Genomic DNA, 15759 nt, shown 5'->3' on the forward strand with positions numbered 1-15759 from the left:
TAACAGTAGTTGACAGTTATTATATAAAGAACAGAAAAGCCTTATAACCAATTCAATCTTTGTGTTTTTTATAACTTATAGCCTCTCAAGATTGGCAAAATATTCAGCTCCTTATTTTCCTAAAATTGAAAACATTTTAAAATTTCTATAAAAATAAAAAACTAAGGATAAAATGTCTTGCCATAAAAAAATCACATTACGTGATAAATACATAACCGACCCAATGTGCATTGCCTAGTTCAGGGAAAGTATTACAGAAGATTATGAAAATGGATTTTGAACACTTCCCTTCAATTTAAAGCATTTAATTAACATATCTAGAAAAGGGTAAATTTGGCTTTTAGTATAGGATTTCGCTTTTTGCCACCCGTTTTCCCTGAAAAGTTCACCAGTTAGTTTCGGTAACAATCGAAATACCTGGTAGTTTCAGAAATTAGTTGATTATTTTTCTTTATGTACACAAAAATGTAAAATTCATCCAATTCCCGAGGTCTGATACATCCCGAAAAATGATCAATGCGTTCCATAGCCAAAATAAACTATAAAATTTCATCAAAATCAATTGAGCCGAACAGACCGATCGACTGACATCTCTCTAAAAGTAGTTTATTTACGCTTTGTATTATTTTAGCTACTATGGAGTTCCCACCGAAAACTCGACATCAAAATTTTGGTGCTATAACATATACGTTATTGTATACAATGCGGTCGACAAATATAATGAATCAGCTATTGAATTCAACAATTATACATAAACGCTTCTTTTGATTTTTGTTCTTGCCTTGAAAGTATCCAATAATTACCATAACTTTATATTAATGAGAACTTCTTCCCCACTTGTTCCTCTACTCTCCCATAAATTAGAAATAGGTAGAATTTGTTTAGTAGACTTTTTTTAAAATAGGGAAGGAGCTTCTTTTTAAATTATTGATTTGATCCGAATTTATACAAATTCAATTTAAAAATGTGAAAACACAGAAGCATGCTATCATTCATGTTATACAAACAAAACTAAAACTTTTGTTATAATATTATGTGTTTTTAATATAAATTATTCATGTACAGAAGGATACATACATATCTTTGAATACATACATATATAAGACATATGTTAACATTCTTATTTCTACTACTTAAGAACAAGAATAACAATTTTTGGAAAAGTTAGAAAAAAATTTACAACACATAAAAGTTGATAAAGAGAAAATTTTAAAAATAGATTAACTTTATAATTTTATTTCGTAAAAATTAATTTTTTTCATATAATGAGAGCTTAACATAATTTCAACCTACTTACATCAGTATAAATTAAGTAAGGGAAACCAAGCATATATTTCATCTTTACACTTTTCTATAAAAAAATTTAGAAACTTTATCAATTTTAAACTCAAAATTCAACTTGATTAAAAAGTTAATTCACTCAATTTTGACAAAAAATCAAAACTTTTTATGCTCGTGTATTAAAACGATATTGACGTTTCTTTAACAGTGACTTATTTGTCACTTTTCTTAAATTATAGACGTACAAGCAGATTCGCATTATTTTAATAAATTTTTAGTTGCATGTGTTTGAGTTTATTCTTGAAGTCCTTCATATTTTTTATACAATCGGAAAAATGTTCACGATGAGGCTTTCAAATTTAAAAACGTTTTTGATTTCAAATTTAACAATTGATTCTTTGTTGACTTAGAAATTAATTTACTAAAAAACAAACCTTCTGTTGTTTTATAGTCACAACGAAGCTAAATGATATTGTAAGTTTATGAATGCTCGTTCTTATTCACAATTTGATTTATTTAATATAATAAGGCGCAACAGCTAACTTACAATCATCTCCATAAGAATGGATTGTCGTTAATCCATTAACATATACAACATGATTTCTACACAATTAAGGTTACTGAACTTTTTCGTTACTTTTTCATTACAATTATTGCCTTTATTGCAATAATTTATCATTCTTTAGGTCTTTGCATAGGAAATAGGCGTTTGTACAACGAATACCATTGATACAAGAAATAAAGTTGGGTCAAACCAATGGTTTGTATTGTAGCACTTTTCCCTTCAACAAGTGAAAATTCTGCTTTTAAATACAGTCTTTGTATACCTATCACACTATTAAAATTATTTTCATTCATATACAAAACTATTTCTAGGATTGCATATATTTAGGATGCCGTATATATGCAGTCTTTGAAATAAAGCAAAAATTAATATAAAAAGGGGTTAACATAGTGCTCGATTTTAAGGGTTAATTGTGTGAGTTAAGAAAAATAATTATATTTTTTAATGTCATGGAATTTACCGTTAGGCTTTTGCGTTTATAAACTTTGGAAAAGCTTGCGGTTTCGGAAATATAAGGTGTCAAAAATTCAAATTTTACGAATTTCAAGAGGTGATAATTTGAGAGGGGGTGGAGATGGAAAAAAATTTTCTTCTAACAAAATGAACTATTTGTTAATGTCTAAAAGCTCCTAAAATTTCAAGCTTCTACAGTCTGGGTTCTAGAAGAAAAACGACATCAAAAATTTGGAAAAAAAGGACTTTAGATAACGGTAAATTTGAACAGCCATTTTGTTTTTCTAAAGTTTAACTATAGTATACCGCGCAAGGGGAAGCAAGCCACTGCCTTTCTGCGTTTGCAAAATTTCAAAAATGCTTTTGGTTTCATTGCAACAAATATTTAAAAAAGACCATTTTTAGGGTTTTGGGGGGGTATAACTTCTAGAGGGGGGGAGATAGGTAAAAATTTTGTTTTACGGAAATAAGTTTCTAGTGAAGATCTATGTACGTATTAAATTTCAGCTTTCTATCTTCAAAGGTGTAGAAGTTTTGTAAACAAAAAAGTGTCCACGGACGGACGGACGGACGGACAGAGTGAAACTAATAAGCACTTTTTTCAAAAAATTTTTTGGAAAAGTGCTACAAACGAACAGACATTCGAATGAAATCTGTAATTTTGTGTTATTTCTCAAAATAAACGAAAGCATATGACAAAAGTTTTATCTTACTTAATTTATCAACTCTTCTAAAATAATATAAAAAATAAATTGTTGTTGTTTTTTGCGTATTTCATTTTGTTTTTTTCTTCCCCAATTTCTTTGTTTTTATTTCTCTTAACAATTTTCTTTCTCACTTTTACTGTTTACTTTACTTAAGAAAACATAACGTGATCTGCGTTTTGAAATAAAACGATTTTCTTTCTAATGTAAGAGAATGAAAAAGGACAAAATGGAAAATAATTCATAATTTATTTTGTTAATACTTTCAAAAGCGAGTTCTAGAGTTCTTGGTACATAATATATTTGTTTTTATGATATTCAATAAAAAGCTTTTATAGAGGATGATATTCTTCAGAAACAATAAAATTTAATGCATTCTTATGATATTCAGAAATACAAAAATACACACAAATTTTGATTTGGATTGCTCTATAATTTTTTTGTTGTGCTCTTATATTGAGAAATTAGAAATTTTTTGAGAATACCAGGACTCGGAAAAGGGATATTTGCTAAAAGCCGATTTTACATTTGTCTCCATATTTTTCATCACATTTTCATAATCTTGTGCAACGTTTTCATTGAATAAGAAAAATTCCGACCATATTATATTTCGGCATTTCAATTTTACTTTTTTTCTAAATTATGTAGACTTAAAGCTTATGGGAATAGAAGTATGAAATGTAAATATATCGTTATATATTTGTCACGACTACGTAGATAATAGATAAGCATAACTAGATAAGCAGTTTTTTGAACAACTAATTATAAAAATTATTGTTCTCTTCATATAAAAATATGTTTTAGGCAAGATGCTAAACATATGCAATGTTCGCCAACCCTTTAGAGAACATAATATTTTTTCAAAAAATGTCTTTAGTTATTCAGATCAGATGTTGCAGTAGTTCATCAGTATTTCATGTTGCAGTATTTCATCAGTTCATTAGTTTAGATCAGTAGTCATCCAGTTCAGATATTGGAGTAAAATTAAAAAGACGAAATTCCTACTTTCAAGAAGTTGTTCAAAAATTATCAGAATGAACTTTTGCACAATATGTCCTTACATTATGTTCATCCACGTACATAATGTAAAGACAATAAAAATGTGAATGATTTTGCCATAATATACCTATAAACCATATGAATACCATAAACCATAAAAATTTTATTAGAGTTTTAAAATTTTCGTAAATAATGTAAAAGTTATTTTTAGAAATATTAAACACTGAAAATTATTGCCGTTATTTTGGATTAAGTTTAGAATAATGAAGGCATCCAAATTTACAAATACAAAAGAAATATTTAAAATGGAAGAGAAAATCTTCTTCTCGTCTCGCTAATCGATTTATTGGGCTGCAATAATTGTCTTCCTGAGAAGCGTTCAGCTTCTAAAATTTTTGTCAAATGTTTAATATCAAAACAAAATTTAAAATTTTATCTTTAATTTTCCGTAAAAGTTTCACAGACAAGTAAATATTTTTTCTTTGATTGATCCACTGCTTGTTTTACTTATTTATTTCCACTGCTTATTTTAAGTTTGATTATTATTATCCACAAAATTAGAAACAATTTTGTTTCTTAACAATCTTAGGAAAATTTAATAAATTTTAACTGCTTCATTTAAAGCGAGTATCTCTGACACTGAAGCAAGGTTATTTAAAAACACGCATGATATGAAAATAAAATAATTCTAGGTCAATCTATGTATATATGAATCATTATTTACGCCACCGCTTTACTGTTGCGGAATCTCAATATTGTTTGTTGGTTGACATCACTAAATTAAAGAAACGGTGACATATTTTGGACACTATGAGAGGGACCAGATAAAACTTTTTTTTAATAGAAAATTAATAGAAAAAACAATTTCAAACTAAACTTTGTTTGTGTAAAAAATTTCAGTTTTTTATTCTTCCAAGTTGTGGAAGGTTTGTAAACAAATGCACAAACGAATAGATAACAGACTATGTAGCACATTTTCAATATTCTTCATAATAAATAACGAATGGAATACAAACACTAATAATTAAATTTAAAAATAAAAAAGAAACACTTAAAATGGAAAAGAAAACGTAAAGTTTTTTTTTAAATTTTATTAAAATAGTCCATTGGACTCTATGAGAAACGTAAAAATAATATCAAATAAAATTAAAAACAAAGTTATGTTGATTATAATGCTAAATGTATATACACATAGATGTGTATACTCGTATACAACAGATTTTTATATTGAAGATTAAATTTAATTTAAGATCCACAAATACCAAAAGTTTTAAAAAGAAAATTTCATTTTGTTTACATTTTTCTTTTCTTAATCAAAATTCATTTTAATTTTAAAAAGTTTATTTTTAAAATTGAGTATTTTTGTACAAATTGTTCTCATATTTACAAGAATACAAAATTTTTAAGGTATTACAAATTTTATAATTAATTTTCTAAATAAATATACAATTTAATATATCTACATATTATCTAAATTTGTACTTTCTATGACCAGGAGTCTGTTAGAAAACATAATGTTAATTAAAAATTATTAGAAAGTTATATGCCTTTCAATGGTATTGGAAAAAGGAGCTCAGATAAGTTTGAGAAATTAGAAAAATATTTATGGTTCCTCTCCAAGTTGTTAAAAAATTTCTTTTTCTGTTCGAAGTAAAAATCTTATTCTAGAAAAACAAGTTGCTGACAAAAATTCTTGTTTTTTTATAAAATAGCAGCTTTCTATAATATCAAAGGCGAAATCAACAGATTTTTCTCTGAAAACTGGAAAACTATTATTCTCCAATTATAATATAGTCATCGCTACACTCTGATATCAAATTACGCTTGAATAACTTAATTATAATTTAACTAATTTAACAATAATCTTCCATTATTATCAATATTTTAATTTAATAATTTTTTACATACCCTAGTATAATTTGAATGAACAAATTATTTAATATCCTTTTTTAATATCCCCTGTGAATATTAAATTTACTTTTACATACTTTGATTCTCTTTAGAAATAAAAATATTTCTTATTATTTGTCTAAGTAATGAAAAGAACACAAATGAAAATAGCGTAGGCTTTACAATTTTTACGAATTTTCTTTTAATAAAATTAAGGTGATAAATGCCATTTTGATTTTTCCTTTAATATTGTTTCAGTTATACGAGGGTCACTATTTATATTTCGGGTCCTGGCAATACTAGTGCTGCCAGGTGCAATCTGACACTTCCATTGGATAGTTTGACTTTTTTTAGGACAACTTCACTCAGAACGTTTTGTCATTCGAGCGCGAATTGTTTTGTTTACAGTGACTTGAAAAATTCATCTCGGTCAAAAAATGGAATTGTCCCGTGAAAATTTTCGTGCGATGATTTTTTACGATTTTCGGCGCGGATTATCGAGACAAGAGTGTCTCGATCAACTTGTTTCGACTTTTGGTGATGAAGCACCATCAAAAACCGCTGTAAATCGCTGGTACCAAGAGTTTGGTTTCGGACGCCGTTCGCTCCAGGATGAATTTCGTGAAGGTCGGCCAATTTCGGTCGTTTTGCCGGAAACCATCGATGCTGTGCGCGAAATGATAATGATGGACCGGCATGTGACATACTGTGAGATTGAGGCATCCTTGGGCATTAGTTCCACCAGCGTACATAAGATATTGCATGAACATCTTGCCGTGAAAAAGGTGTGTTGTCGATGGATCCCAAAAAATTTGACGATTGCACAAAAGAAGGCTCGTGTCGATTGGAGCAAAGAAATGTTGAAAAAATTCAATCGCGGTGCGTCAAAAGACGTTTATAAGATAGTCACAGGTGATGAATCATGGATCTATGCATATGAGCCCGAAACGAAACAGCAATCGACCGTATGGGTGTTCCAAGACGAGCCAAATCCAACAAAACTTGTTCGTGGAAGAAGCACATCGAAGCAAATGATCGCGTTTTTTTTTTGGTATAACCGGTCATGTGGCCACAGTACCTTTAGTGGAACGTAGGACGGTCAATTCTGAATGGTACACCACCATCTGTTTGCCGAAAGTTTTCGAAGAAATAAGGAAAACAAACAAGCGCCGGCGAATCATTCTTCATCATGACAATGCAAGCTCTCACAAATCAGCTGAAACAATGGACTATTTGAGCACTCAAAATGTCGAATTGATGGGTCATCCGCCGTACAGTCCTGATTTAGCACCCAATGACTTCTTCTTATTCCCTCACATCAAAAAAAAAATGCGTGGACAACGATTTTCAACACCTGAAGAAGCAGTCGATGCGTTCAAAAACCATGTTTTGGAGGTGTCTCAATCGGAGTGGAAAAAGTGCTACGAAAATTGGTTTCAGCGCATGCAAAAGTGTATTGATCTTCATGGGGAATATTTTGAAAAACAATAAAACCATTTCCAATGATAAATGTTTGTTTTTTATTGCTAGACCCGAAATATAAATAGTGACCCTCGTAAAAGTAAAAACGTTGTTCGTTAATTATTTTTTATGGACGTATTTATATTTTGTTTCATATTACGCACCTTTACATAAAATACTAAGAAAATTATAAGAAATAAAAAGTGAAATAATAATATTAGTGATTTATTTTAAGCTTTTCCTGATTATGAAGTATAGAAGATTATAAAATCCTTCAGTATTATTTTATAATTCTTTTCAAAGTGTTTTCAAAACAATCAAATTAACGACGAGTTGCAATAAAATTAATGAAAACCGTTATCGTAAAACATTGAGGCGCAAAAAACCGCATGAATGTTCTATGTTTTTTAAAATTTGTGATAATTTTAGGGCGAATATATTCCTGTTATGGAACAGAGTATTCTATTCTTTATCTACAGCACAACATTATGAATTTCGCTCCTTTAATTTGACGGTGACATAGGAAATGTCTCGTTAAATGTTATGTCATCTTTGAAATAGTTTTTGGACCATAATGTTTTATATATTGGCAGCATAAGACGCATACAAAATACTTTATATGCATAAACTTTTTCGGATATAATACTATTTTTAAACTTATTTCCAAATATACAATTTTGTTGACAAGAATACACAATTCGTGTTATGTAAAAAAAAAACTCTTTCAATAGAAAATGTCTATTTAAACTAAAAAATTTATTTTTAACACACAAATATCCTCTAAGAAATTGTAAAACAATCCTTCTTTTATTTATAAGAAATACTAAGAATTCAAAACAAGAAAATTAATCCAGTAGAGGTGCTCTTTTTCTATCATATTAAATTAAAACGAATATTACATGTGGCTCAATGAAATAAGGTGAAAATGAGCAAAATCAACTTCATTGATTACCATTACTTTTATAAAAATTATGATGTCTTTCTAATATAAAAAAAAGCACGAAGTCAAATTCGATCAAATTTTCTGAGTGCCAATATTTTGAAAAACTTTGGTCATATTGATGTTGTATAAATTCTTATGGCTGCCTCACAACTTCAATTATAATAAGACCATATTTCGGAAGAAAAAGTGCTTTTGAATACAAAAAACATTGCTTTTCAAAGATTATACATAATTTGTGGACAAATAGGTTCGGTACAAAAATACATCTCTTATGTGAAAACAAAAATAAATCTAAACAAGTGCCTTAAATTACTTCCTGTTTTCCGCTTTTTTTATTTTGCAAGAAAAGTTATTTAATGCTCATTTGGCTTTTTATCTACGTTTTTATTGTTAATTAGCATCATTTTTTTTCTTTTGCTTAAGTTTTTTGTGAGTTTTTTCTGCAACGTAATTAAGATATGAATAAAACAAAAGTTCATAAGAAATCGAAAATGAAAAAGGAAATAATAATAATTGTAAAGGATATTTTTTGCCACTTTGAGACAATAAAATTTTTTTTTTCGTAATAAATCCTTGACATTATTTTAATTTTATTGTAATAATCCCAACAAATTAAGGGTATTAAGAATTATTTGTCATAAGTAAAATATTGATGACGATATTATAAAATTAAAAATTAATTATGATCTTCGTGACATAATTCGACTATATTATGTGATAATACTGAATAAATTATACATTGTTCCGTGAATGCGAATGCATATTAAAATTCAGTGTTTGTGATTATTAGTTTTGTTGCCGTTAAAGATTTTGATAAAGATTCTAATTTCATTTAATAAACACGCAAATTCTAAAACTGTTTATAGGCTTATCAAATTATTTAAACTTTTATCTTAATTAAATGAAATTATTTTGTGATCTTAGACCCTTTTACAATATTCATACAAAAATTTTTCAATAAATCCCCAATTATGAAAATCTATATAATTTTGATTCTTGTCTGTCAATTACTTAAAATCTCTAAATTTTGCAATAATTTACATCACATTGGTTGCATTAGCTTCCATATATTATCCGTATATTGGGTGTTTATATCATAAAGTTTTGAATTAAACAAAAGAACAGAATTATAAAGTAAGAAATTTTTATTGAGAAGACCTCGTTATATAGTGGGATATTTTTGAAAAAATAATATATGTAGATCGATAATTTGCTTCGATGCAATCTACAAAAGTCGAAATTACAATTTTACTCAAACTTATTTTTAATAAGTTAGAGTTTAAGCTTCAAAAATTTTGTAATTATATTAAATTTATGTATACTTGTTCTTATGTTATAAACGTTTATCTACAATGCTTTTATTATTAAATGTCTTTTTATGTATACAAGCCCTAAAGCATTTCCATTATTAACATCATATTATGTACCACTGCAAAAAAAAAATTTTAACCATTTTCATGGAAAACACAAATCAAATCAATGAAAAAAAAAGAATTTTCCGAGGAATTCGTAATTCTTATCTTACTTCTATTTAAAGGTAAACATAAATAGCATAAATTTTTAATTTTATGAAATTTCATTTTAGATATTTGTGAAAACATATACGAGTATGTATGTAAAATATTGTAATATTGTAAAATAAAAAATTAAATAAAATTCTTACCAGTCTATTATTTAAATTTAATCAGCCAAGAAGAAAATGTGTTTGTTGTTTCAATTTAAATGTTTAAATTACAGATTTAGCGCTTCTATGCTTCTGCAACTGTTACTTTATTGCATTTAAGTAAAAATCAGCACGAAAATTTTACATTTTCACTAAAGGCAATAAATGCGTTTTGGGAAATAATAAATGGGAAAATTGCATATTTCCTACAGTGAAAAATACTATAAGTCTTCAAAAATCAACCGAATTGGTCTTCTGAAAAGACTCTTCTCTTTCAATTTTCCAAGTGAAATATAAAACCAATTTTCATACAAAATTTCCAAAGTGACAACCCTTATAAAAAAGCAAATAAGAAACAAGAAATTGATACGAGTATTATTAAAAATTATGTTAAAATTTATAAATATAGGCCGAAAGATTTCAATAATGAAAATAATCCCAGATAAAATTTCTAAAATTTTATTTAATTTAAATAATCCTTTTTCTATATTTGTACATACATATGTACATATAGGCTATCATAAACAAGATTTATTTAAAATTAATTTAAAATTCGTCAAAATAAGTAATAATATTTTATAAAAGCCTATGGAAACCTAATAATTTACGAAAAGTACATATATAACATTACATTAAACATTGTTTTATGTACATACATATTTTATAAATGAGTTACAAAATCTTTTGATATTCATTACATTTGCATGAATGTTCCCCTAGAGTTGAGGTATAGTAGATATTTGAAATTCAAATTTCTTGATATAGCTAGTATATTTAAAATCTGAAAGCGTAACATAATACCTACGCATAAGCATATTGTCTACATATAGGTATATTATAAATATAGATAAATATGTAGATTTTAAATAACCATATCCAAATATACAGCCTACATAAAATATGAATATTTTTGAATATTTTAAAAGTTTCTATTATTGAAGGGCCTTTTTGAAATATGAATAAAATATGAATATTCTGTTGCCCATATATAACATATCATATTATTTTTGAATGCGTGTAGAAGAAATATATACAGATTACTTCTATAATAGTAATATGATAATTTAGTTCATATACAGGGGTGCACTGCTGTATGCCATTGTATAGACCTTCATGAGTAGACAAAACTTTGGTATGGAGACCATGTTCACAGCTAAACAAGTTCGAAGCTACAGCGGCTTAAATTTAATTTCAACAGATTTTTTTAATTTTTGAAATTTAAAGTATAACTCCGAGATTATGTAAGGCAGGCGCATTAACAAATATGATTTGGAAACCTCAGAATAAGGGCTTTCTTATGAATATCTACATTAGTTATAATCTGTTCAGATTTCTCCATACAAAACATGGTCTGCATACCATGCAGACATTGTCCACTCATGCGGGCCTATACAATTGCATAAGCACTTTGCTACGAGACACCATGTATAAATTCATACCCAATATATGTACACATGTATATGCCATATAAAATTAAGCAGATTTTCTTAATCTGGGACTTACAAAACAAAAAAATATTCAATTAAAAATATACCGCATATTTTAGTTAATAGCCCGAATAGCAATGTAAAATATAAAATTACACCTCTATAAATAGAACGCTATTTCACTGATTGAGCTTCAGTAAATGCAAAAAAAATACTTATTCTATTTAAGTACCAACGATAAATAATAACAATAATAAAATTTAAAAATTCCTTTTGATAAACTTTCAAAACCTATAGTTCCGGATTTTAAATAATTTTTTTTTGATTTTGTTTTTTCATTATATTTAAAAACGCTCGAGTAAAAGTTTCTTCCAGACATGAAGATCTCACAAAGTATGAATCCTTACTTCAATAATAATTAAAGGTCTGTTACTTAATGAAATACTTATGCAATTTAATAAATTTCATATTTCATTCGACTTTATAAATTTGTTACTCTTTAAGCCAACTTTCATTAAAAAAATAATTTTCTTTACTTTCTGTCATGGCAAAAGGTTTCGCAGTCTAGTGTTCCACCAATACCCAAGTTTATCGTGTAGACTTTTAAATAGTCTTCACATATAAATCGGCGTATTAATCACAATAGACTCTTTGGGTTAAAGTGAGAAGTTTCAAAATTTCTGAGTTCACATTGAGAATTAAATGAAACATTATTTAAGTTCATAATTTTTAATAAAAATAAATATTTACAATAGTATTACGGGAACGGTACTCATTTCATATACATACTTGTATAAATATTTGTAATTACATAATACCAAGGGGTAATTGCAATAATTTATATGAGTTATGATGTTTAGCGCGCCTTTTTACAAAACCAAAATTTCTATTTTGATTCCTTTTCCTCTTTTCTTCAGATAATCAGCTACTCGTTTATCTAAAATACCCACCCATCTATATATTTTATTAAAAGATATTAAATTTTTAAAGCAGAAAAAAAACAAAATAATATGGTTGTTATGTATATAAAAAATAAATAAAATAAATGATAAAAAATAATATATGATGATCATATTAATTTAAGGAAACAAAGTATTTCAGAGATTTCACAGAAGAACTTGAATGCAACGTAATTTTATTTTAATAATATAAAATATGAATTTTACGTATTTCTGCTCATATTTTTGTTTAGGTACGCGAATATAAAGTATAAATTTTATTTTTTTTAAGCATTTTTCCAAAATATTCTTACACACAGTATCCCACTCACAACAAGAAGAAAACAAAACAAAATACCTCACTCCAAAATTGTGGAAAATATGATGAAAACAAAATGTAATAATTGAAATATGGTATTTTTTTTATAAAAATTTCTTTTTTTAACGAAAAGCATAAGGAAGATAACAAATTTATGAAATCAGAAAAAAAATATAAATTTGGAAAGGTTTTCAGTAATCTTAAGATTTTTTTTTTTCAACTTATTCTAAATATTTGTTCTATTCGTAAAAATTTTAATTTTTTTATTTGGTAAAGATTTAATTCGAAGAGCAGAAAATGAATCAAATTTAGAAAATAGATTAAACTAAAACATTATTATTCTATTTCCTTCAAATTAGCCAACTGAATCTGAAAAGAGGGTATATTTAGAACTATACCTATTTCAAATTTACAATGGCCTAGAATTGAACTACTTCTGTTCGAGTAATTTAAAAGCAAATTTAAAATATGACTAAAAAATATAAAAATTATTCAGTAATATTTAAAAAACCCCTAATATCCTATGCTATTACCAATCTAACTTAAACAAAATATTAAATAAATAAGCGTTGGGCTTTGAAAAACAATAAATTCCTATTATTACCAAAATTTTGTTTTTTTTTTTTGTTATCTTTAGAATATATGTTAGGTATATTTTTATATACAAGATTTTTTAAATATTTCTCTTATATTACAGAATTACGATAATGGTGGTTATACCAATGAAATTGACGTTGGAGATGATCCATGCCAATATAAGCAATGCTTTTCAAATGAAGACTGTTGTCCAGCTCAAATATGTATATACACCAGTAAGTATTATTTTAGTGTTATTTTATATTTTATTTATGGACAAGTTATAGAGATGTAGTCATAGTTCATTGACTTGTTTTTAGTAATTATGGATTGGTAAGACGTCGTTCTTAAATAATGTACTGTATTAGTTACGTAACGTAATGATATTCAACTGCGAAATTGATTTTTGAATGAAGCGTTTTTAGAATTTTCGTTCAAGGCTTTCATCCAATTATTCAAAATGAGTCTAGAATTCTTCCAGTGAGCACTGGAAACCACTCAATCATTTTTAATACAAATTTACATAAACAAAAAAATTAAATAATAATTTTATTGAATTTCTTTTGGTAGGAAATATTTTATTTTTAATTTCAAAGTTATTTCAAAAATTTAAACTCTAAAAAAGCCCATATCACTGGTAACCAATAGCATCCATATAAAATCAAAATTCATTGTAAAATAACTATAAGAAAAGTGTAATTACCAATTATATTCGAAAGACAAACTGATATGTTTACAAATTATATTCTAATCTACTATAGTTATATCCTATTATACTGATACAAGTTTAAACAGAACATCTTTAAAAAAATATATATTAATATGTGAACGTATTAACTTTACCGGTATTTCCTTGCTTTTCTGAAAGAGGTTAAAAATAAACCAAATATTTTATTGTCCTATATATACCAAACATTCTAAATATGTACTGGTTTTAATGTACCTTGACTTTGCATAAACATTAAACATTCATTATGCCTTATTAAAAATTTGCCACAAAAGGAAAAATATTACGATGTACAAAAAAGTATTCTATATAATTTACAAATCAGATTGTCGGTTACCTTTGGTCAATAGTATGACGTCAATGTGTTTTGCAAAATATATTTTTAGATAATATTTTATCCTTATTAACATTACCGGAATTTTTTTTTGTGTTTCAACTACATATATACAAATATGAATATCTGATGTGGTCAGCAACATAACCGACCAAATAATATAAATTCCAGTAAATGTTCCAGTAAAGTTAATAAAAAAATATTTCAATACTGCAAAAAAATTGTAAGTTAATCTCATTGACAATCCGAGCTTGACGTTAATTTCAACGAATTCTGTAAATTAATCGTAAAATCGATCCGAAAAGAATGAAGCCCTGATATTCTCGGAATTTTTAATTATCTCTCTAAATGAATAAAAAAAATGAACCGCAGAATACTGCTGTTGCTATTGAATCGGCTTGTAATAATGAACCAGTTGTTGAGACCTTATATATACCATAAAAATTTATCAATTTATCACATGGTCAACATAAGCCGAAAACAAATTTTTTTTAAAGTCAGTTCAAATCACATCTCCCCAAAAATAGTTTATTTACATTAATTTCATTAGTGTGACCCAAAATGTATTTCTGTTAAAAACTCGGTATATAAAATTTCGTGTTAACACAATGCCTCTCTTATATTGTATGCATTAGGATTGTTAATAATACCTTGTTTTTTAATAAATAAAAATACAACTTTTCTCCTGAGAAAACTGTTAATAACAAGTATATAAACGGTAAACAATATCACAACATGTTAAGATAATGGCAAGAATCTCTTTACATTTTTAGCTTGTTTCCAACCTACACTTACCAGCATCAAACGAAAATTTATTTTAAACATTGTTAAATCAAAGTAGGTATTTTTTGCAGATAATTAAAATATAAGTTTTCTTTTAAGAATGTAGATGGGATGTGACTTAATTGAACTTTTAATTATTAACCACTTTTCACATTATTAATTGTGGAAAGAAATAGGAGCACTTTATTTATAAAACAACATTTTTTTACAGAACAATATGAAGGACAATGTATATATGTGATGGGACGTAAGCTAGGAGAACTGTGTCGTCGTGATGCTGACTGTGAAGCTGGTTTAGTTTGTGATTCGGAGCCAAAAGGTACAAGTGTTTGTCAAGCACCAATTGCAATTGCCAAACAATATGCCGAAGAGTGTACATCATCAAATGAATGCGACATTTCTAGGTGAGAATATATATATACATTAATATGTTTGTTAATTCTTCAATAACAAAAATATTGGCTATTTTGAGAATATAATTAAATGCTAATAGAAATTCAAATAACAAGCAATAACAGATTTATAAATGTTCAAAAATAACATTTAAACAAATATATTTTTTCAGTTTATTTAAATTTAAGTCCTTATTTTCTACAAGGAATCCGTAATAGAAATTCCGTATGGAATGAAATAAAATTATTGGTCATCTTCATAATTCGTATTATCCTCGTAATGAACAAAATGAATGAGTAAAAT

The 15759-nt window shown here is 26.8% G+C and overlaps 1 protein-coding gene across 1 annotated transcript in view; it reads left to right on the top strand.

Moving 5' to 3' along the window:
* LOC129610959 (ITG-like peptide) overlaps positions 1 to 15759 on the top strand; it is a 77668-nt gene that overhangs the window by 58932 nt on the left and 2977 nt on the right. Inside the window, exons 4-5 of the mRNA XM_055523812.1 lie at positions 13341 to 13455; positions 15275 to 15467. Coding sequence (XP_055379787.1) covers positions 13341 to 13455; positions 15275 to 15467 — 308 coding nt within the window. The remainder of the gene's footprint in view (positions 1 to 13340; positions 13456 to 15274; positions 15468 to 15759) is intronic.

The sequence above is a fragment of the Condylostylus longicornis genome, unplaced genomic scaffold (assembly GCF_029603195.1).
Source record: "Condylostylus longicornis isolate FDR11 unplaced genomic scaffold, ASM2960319v2 ptg000048l, whole genome shotgun sequence".
NCBI classification, from domain to species: domain Eukaryota; kingdom Metazoa; phylum Arthropoda; class Insecta; order Diptera; family Dolichopodidae; genus Condylostylus; species Condylostylus longicornis.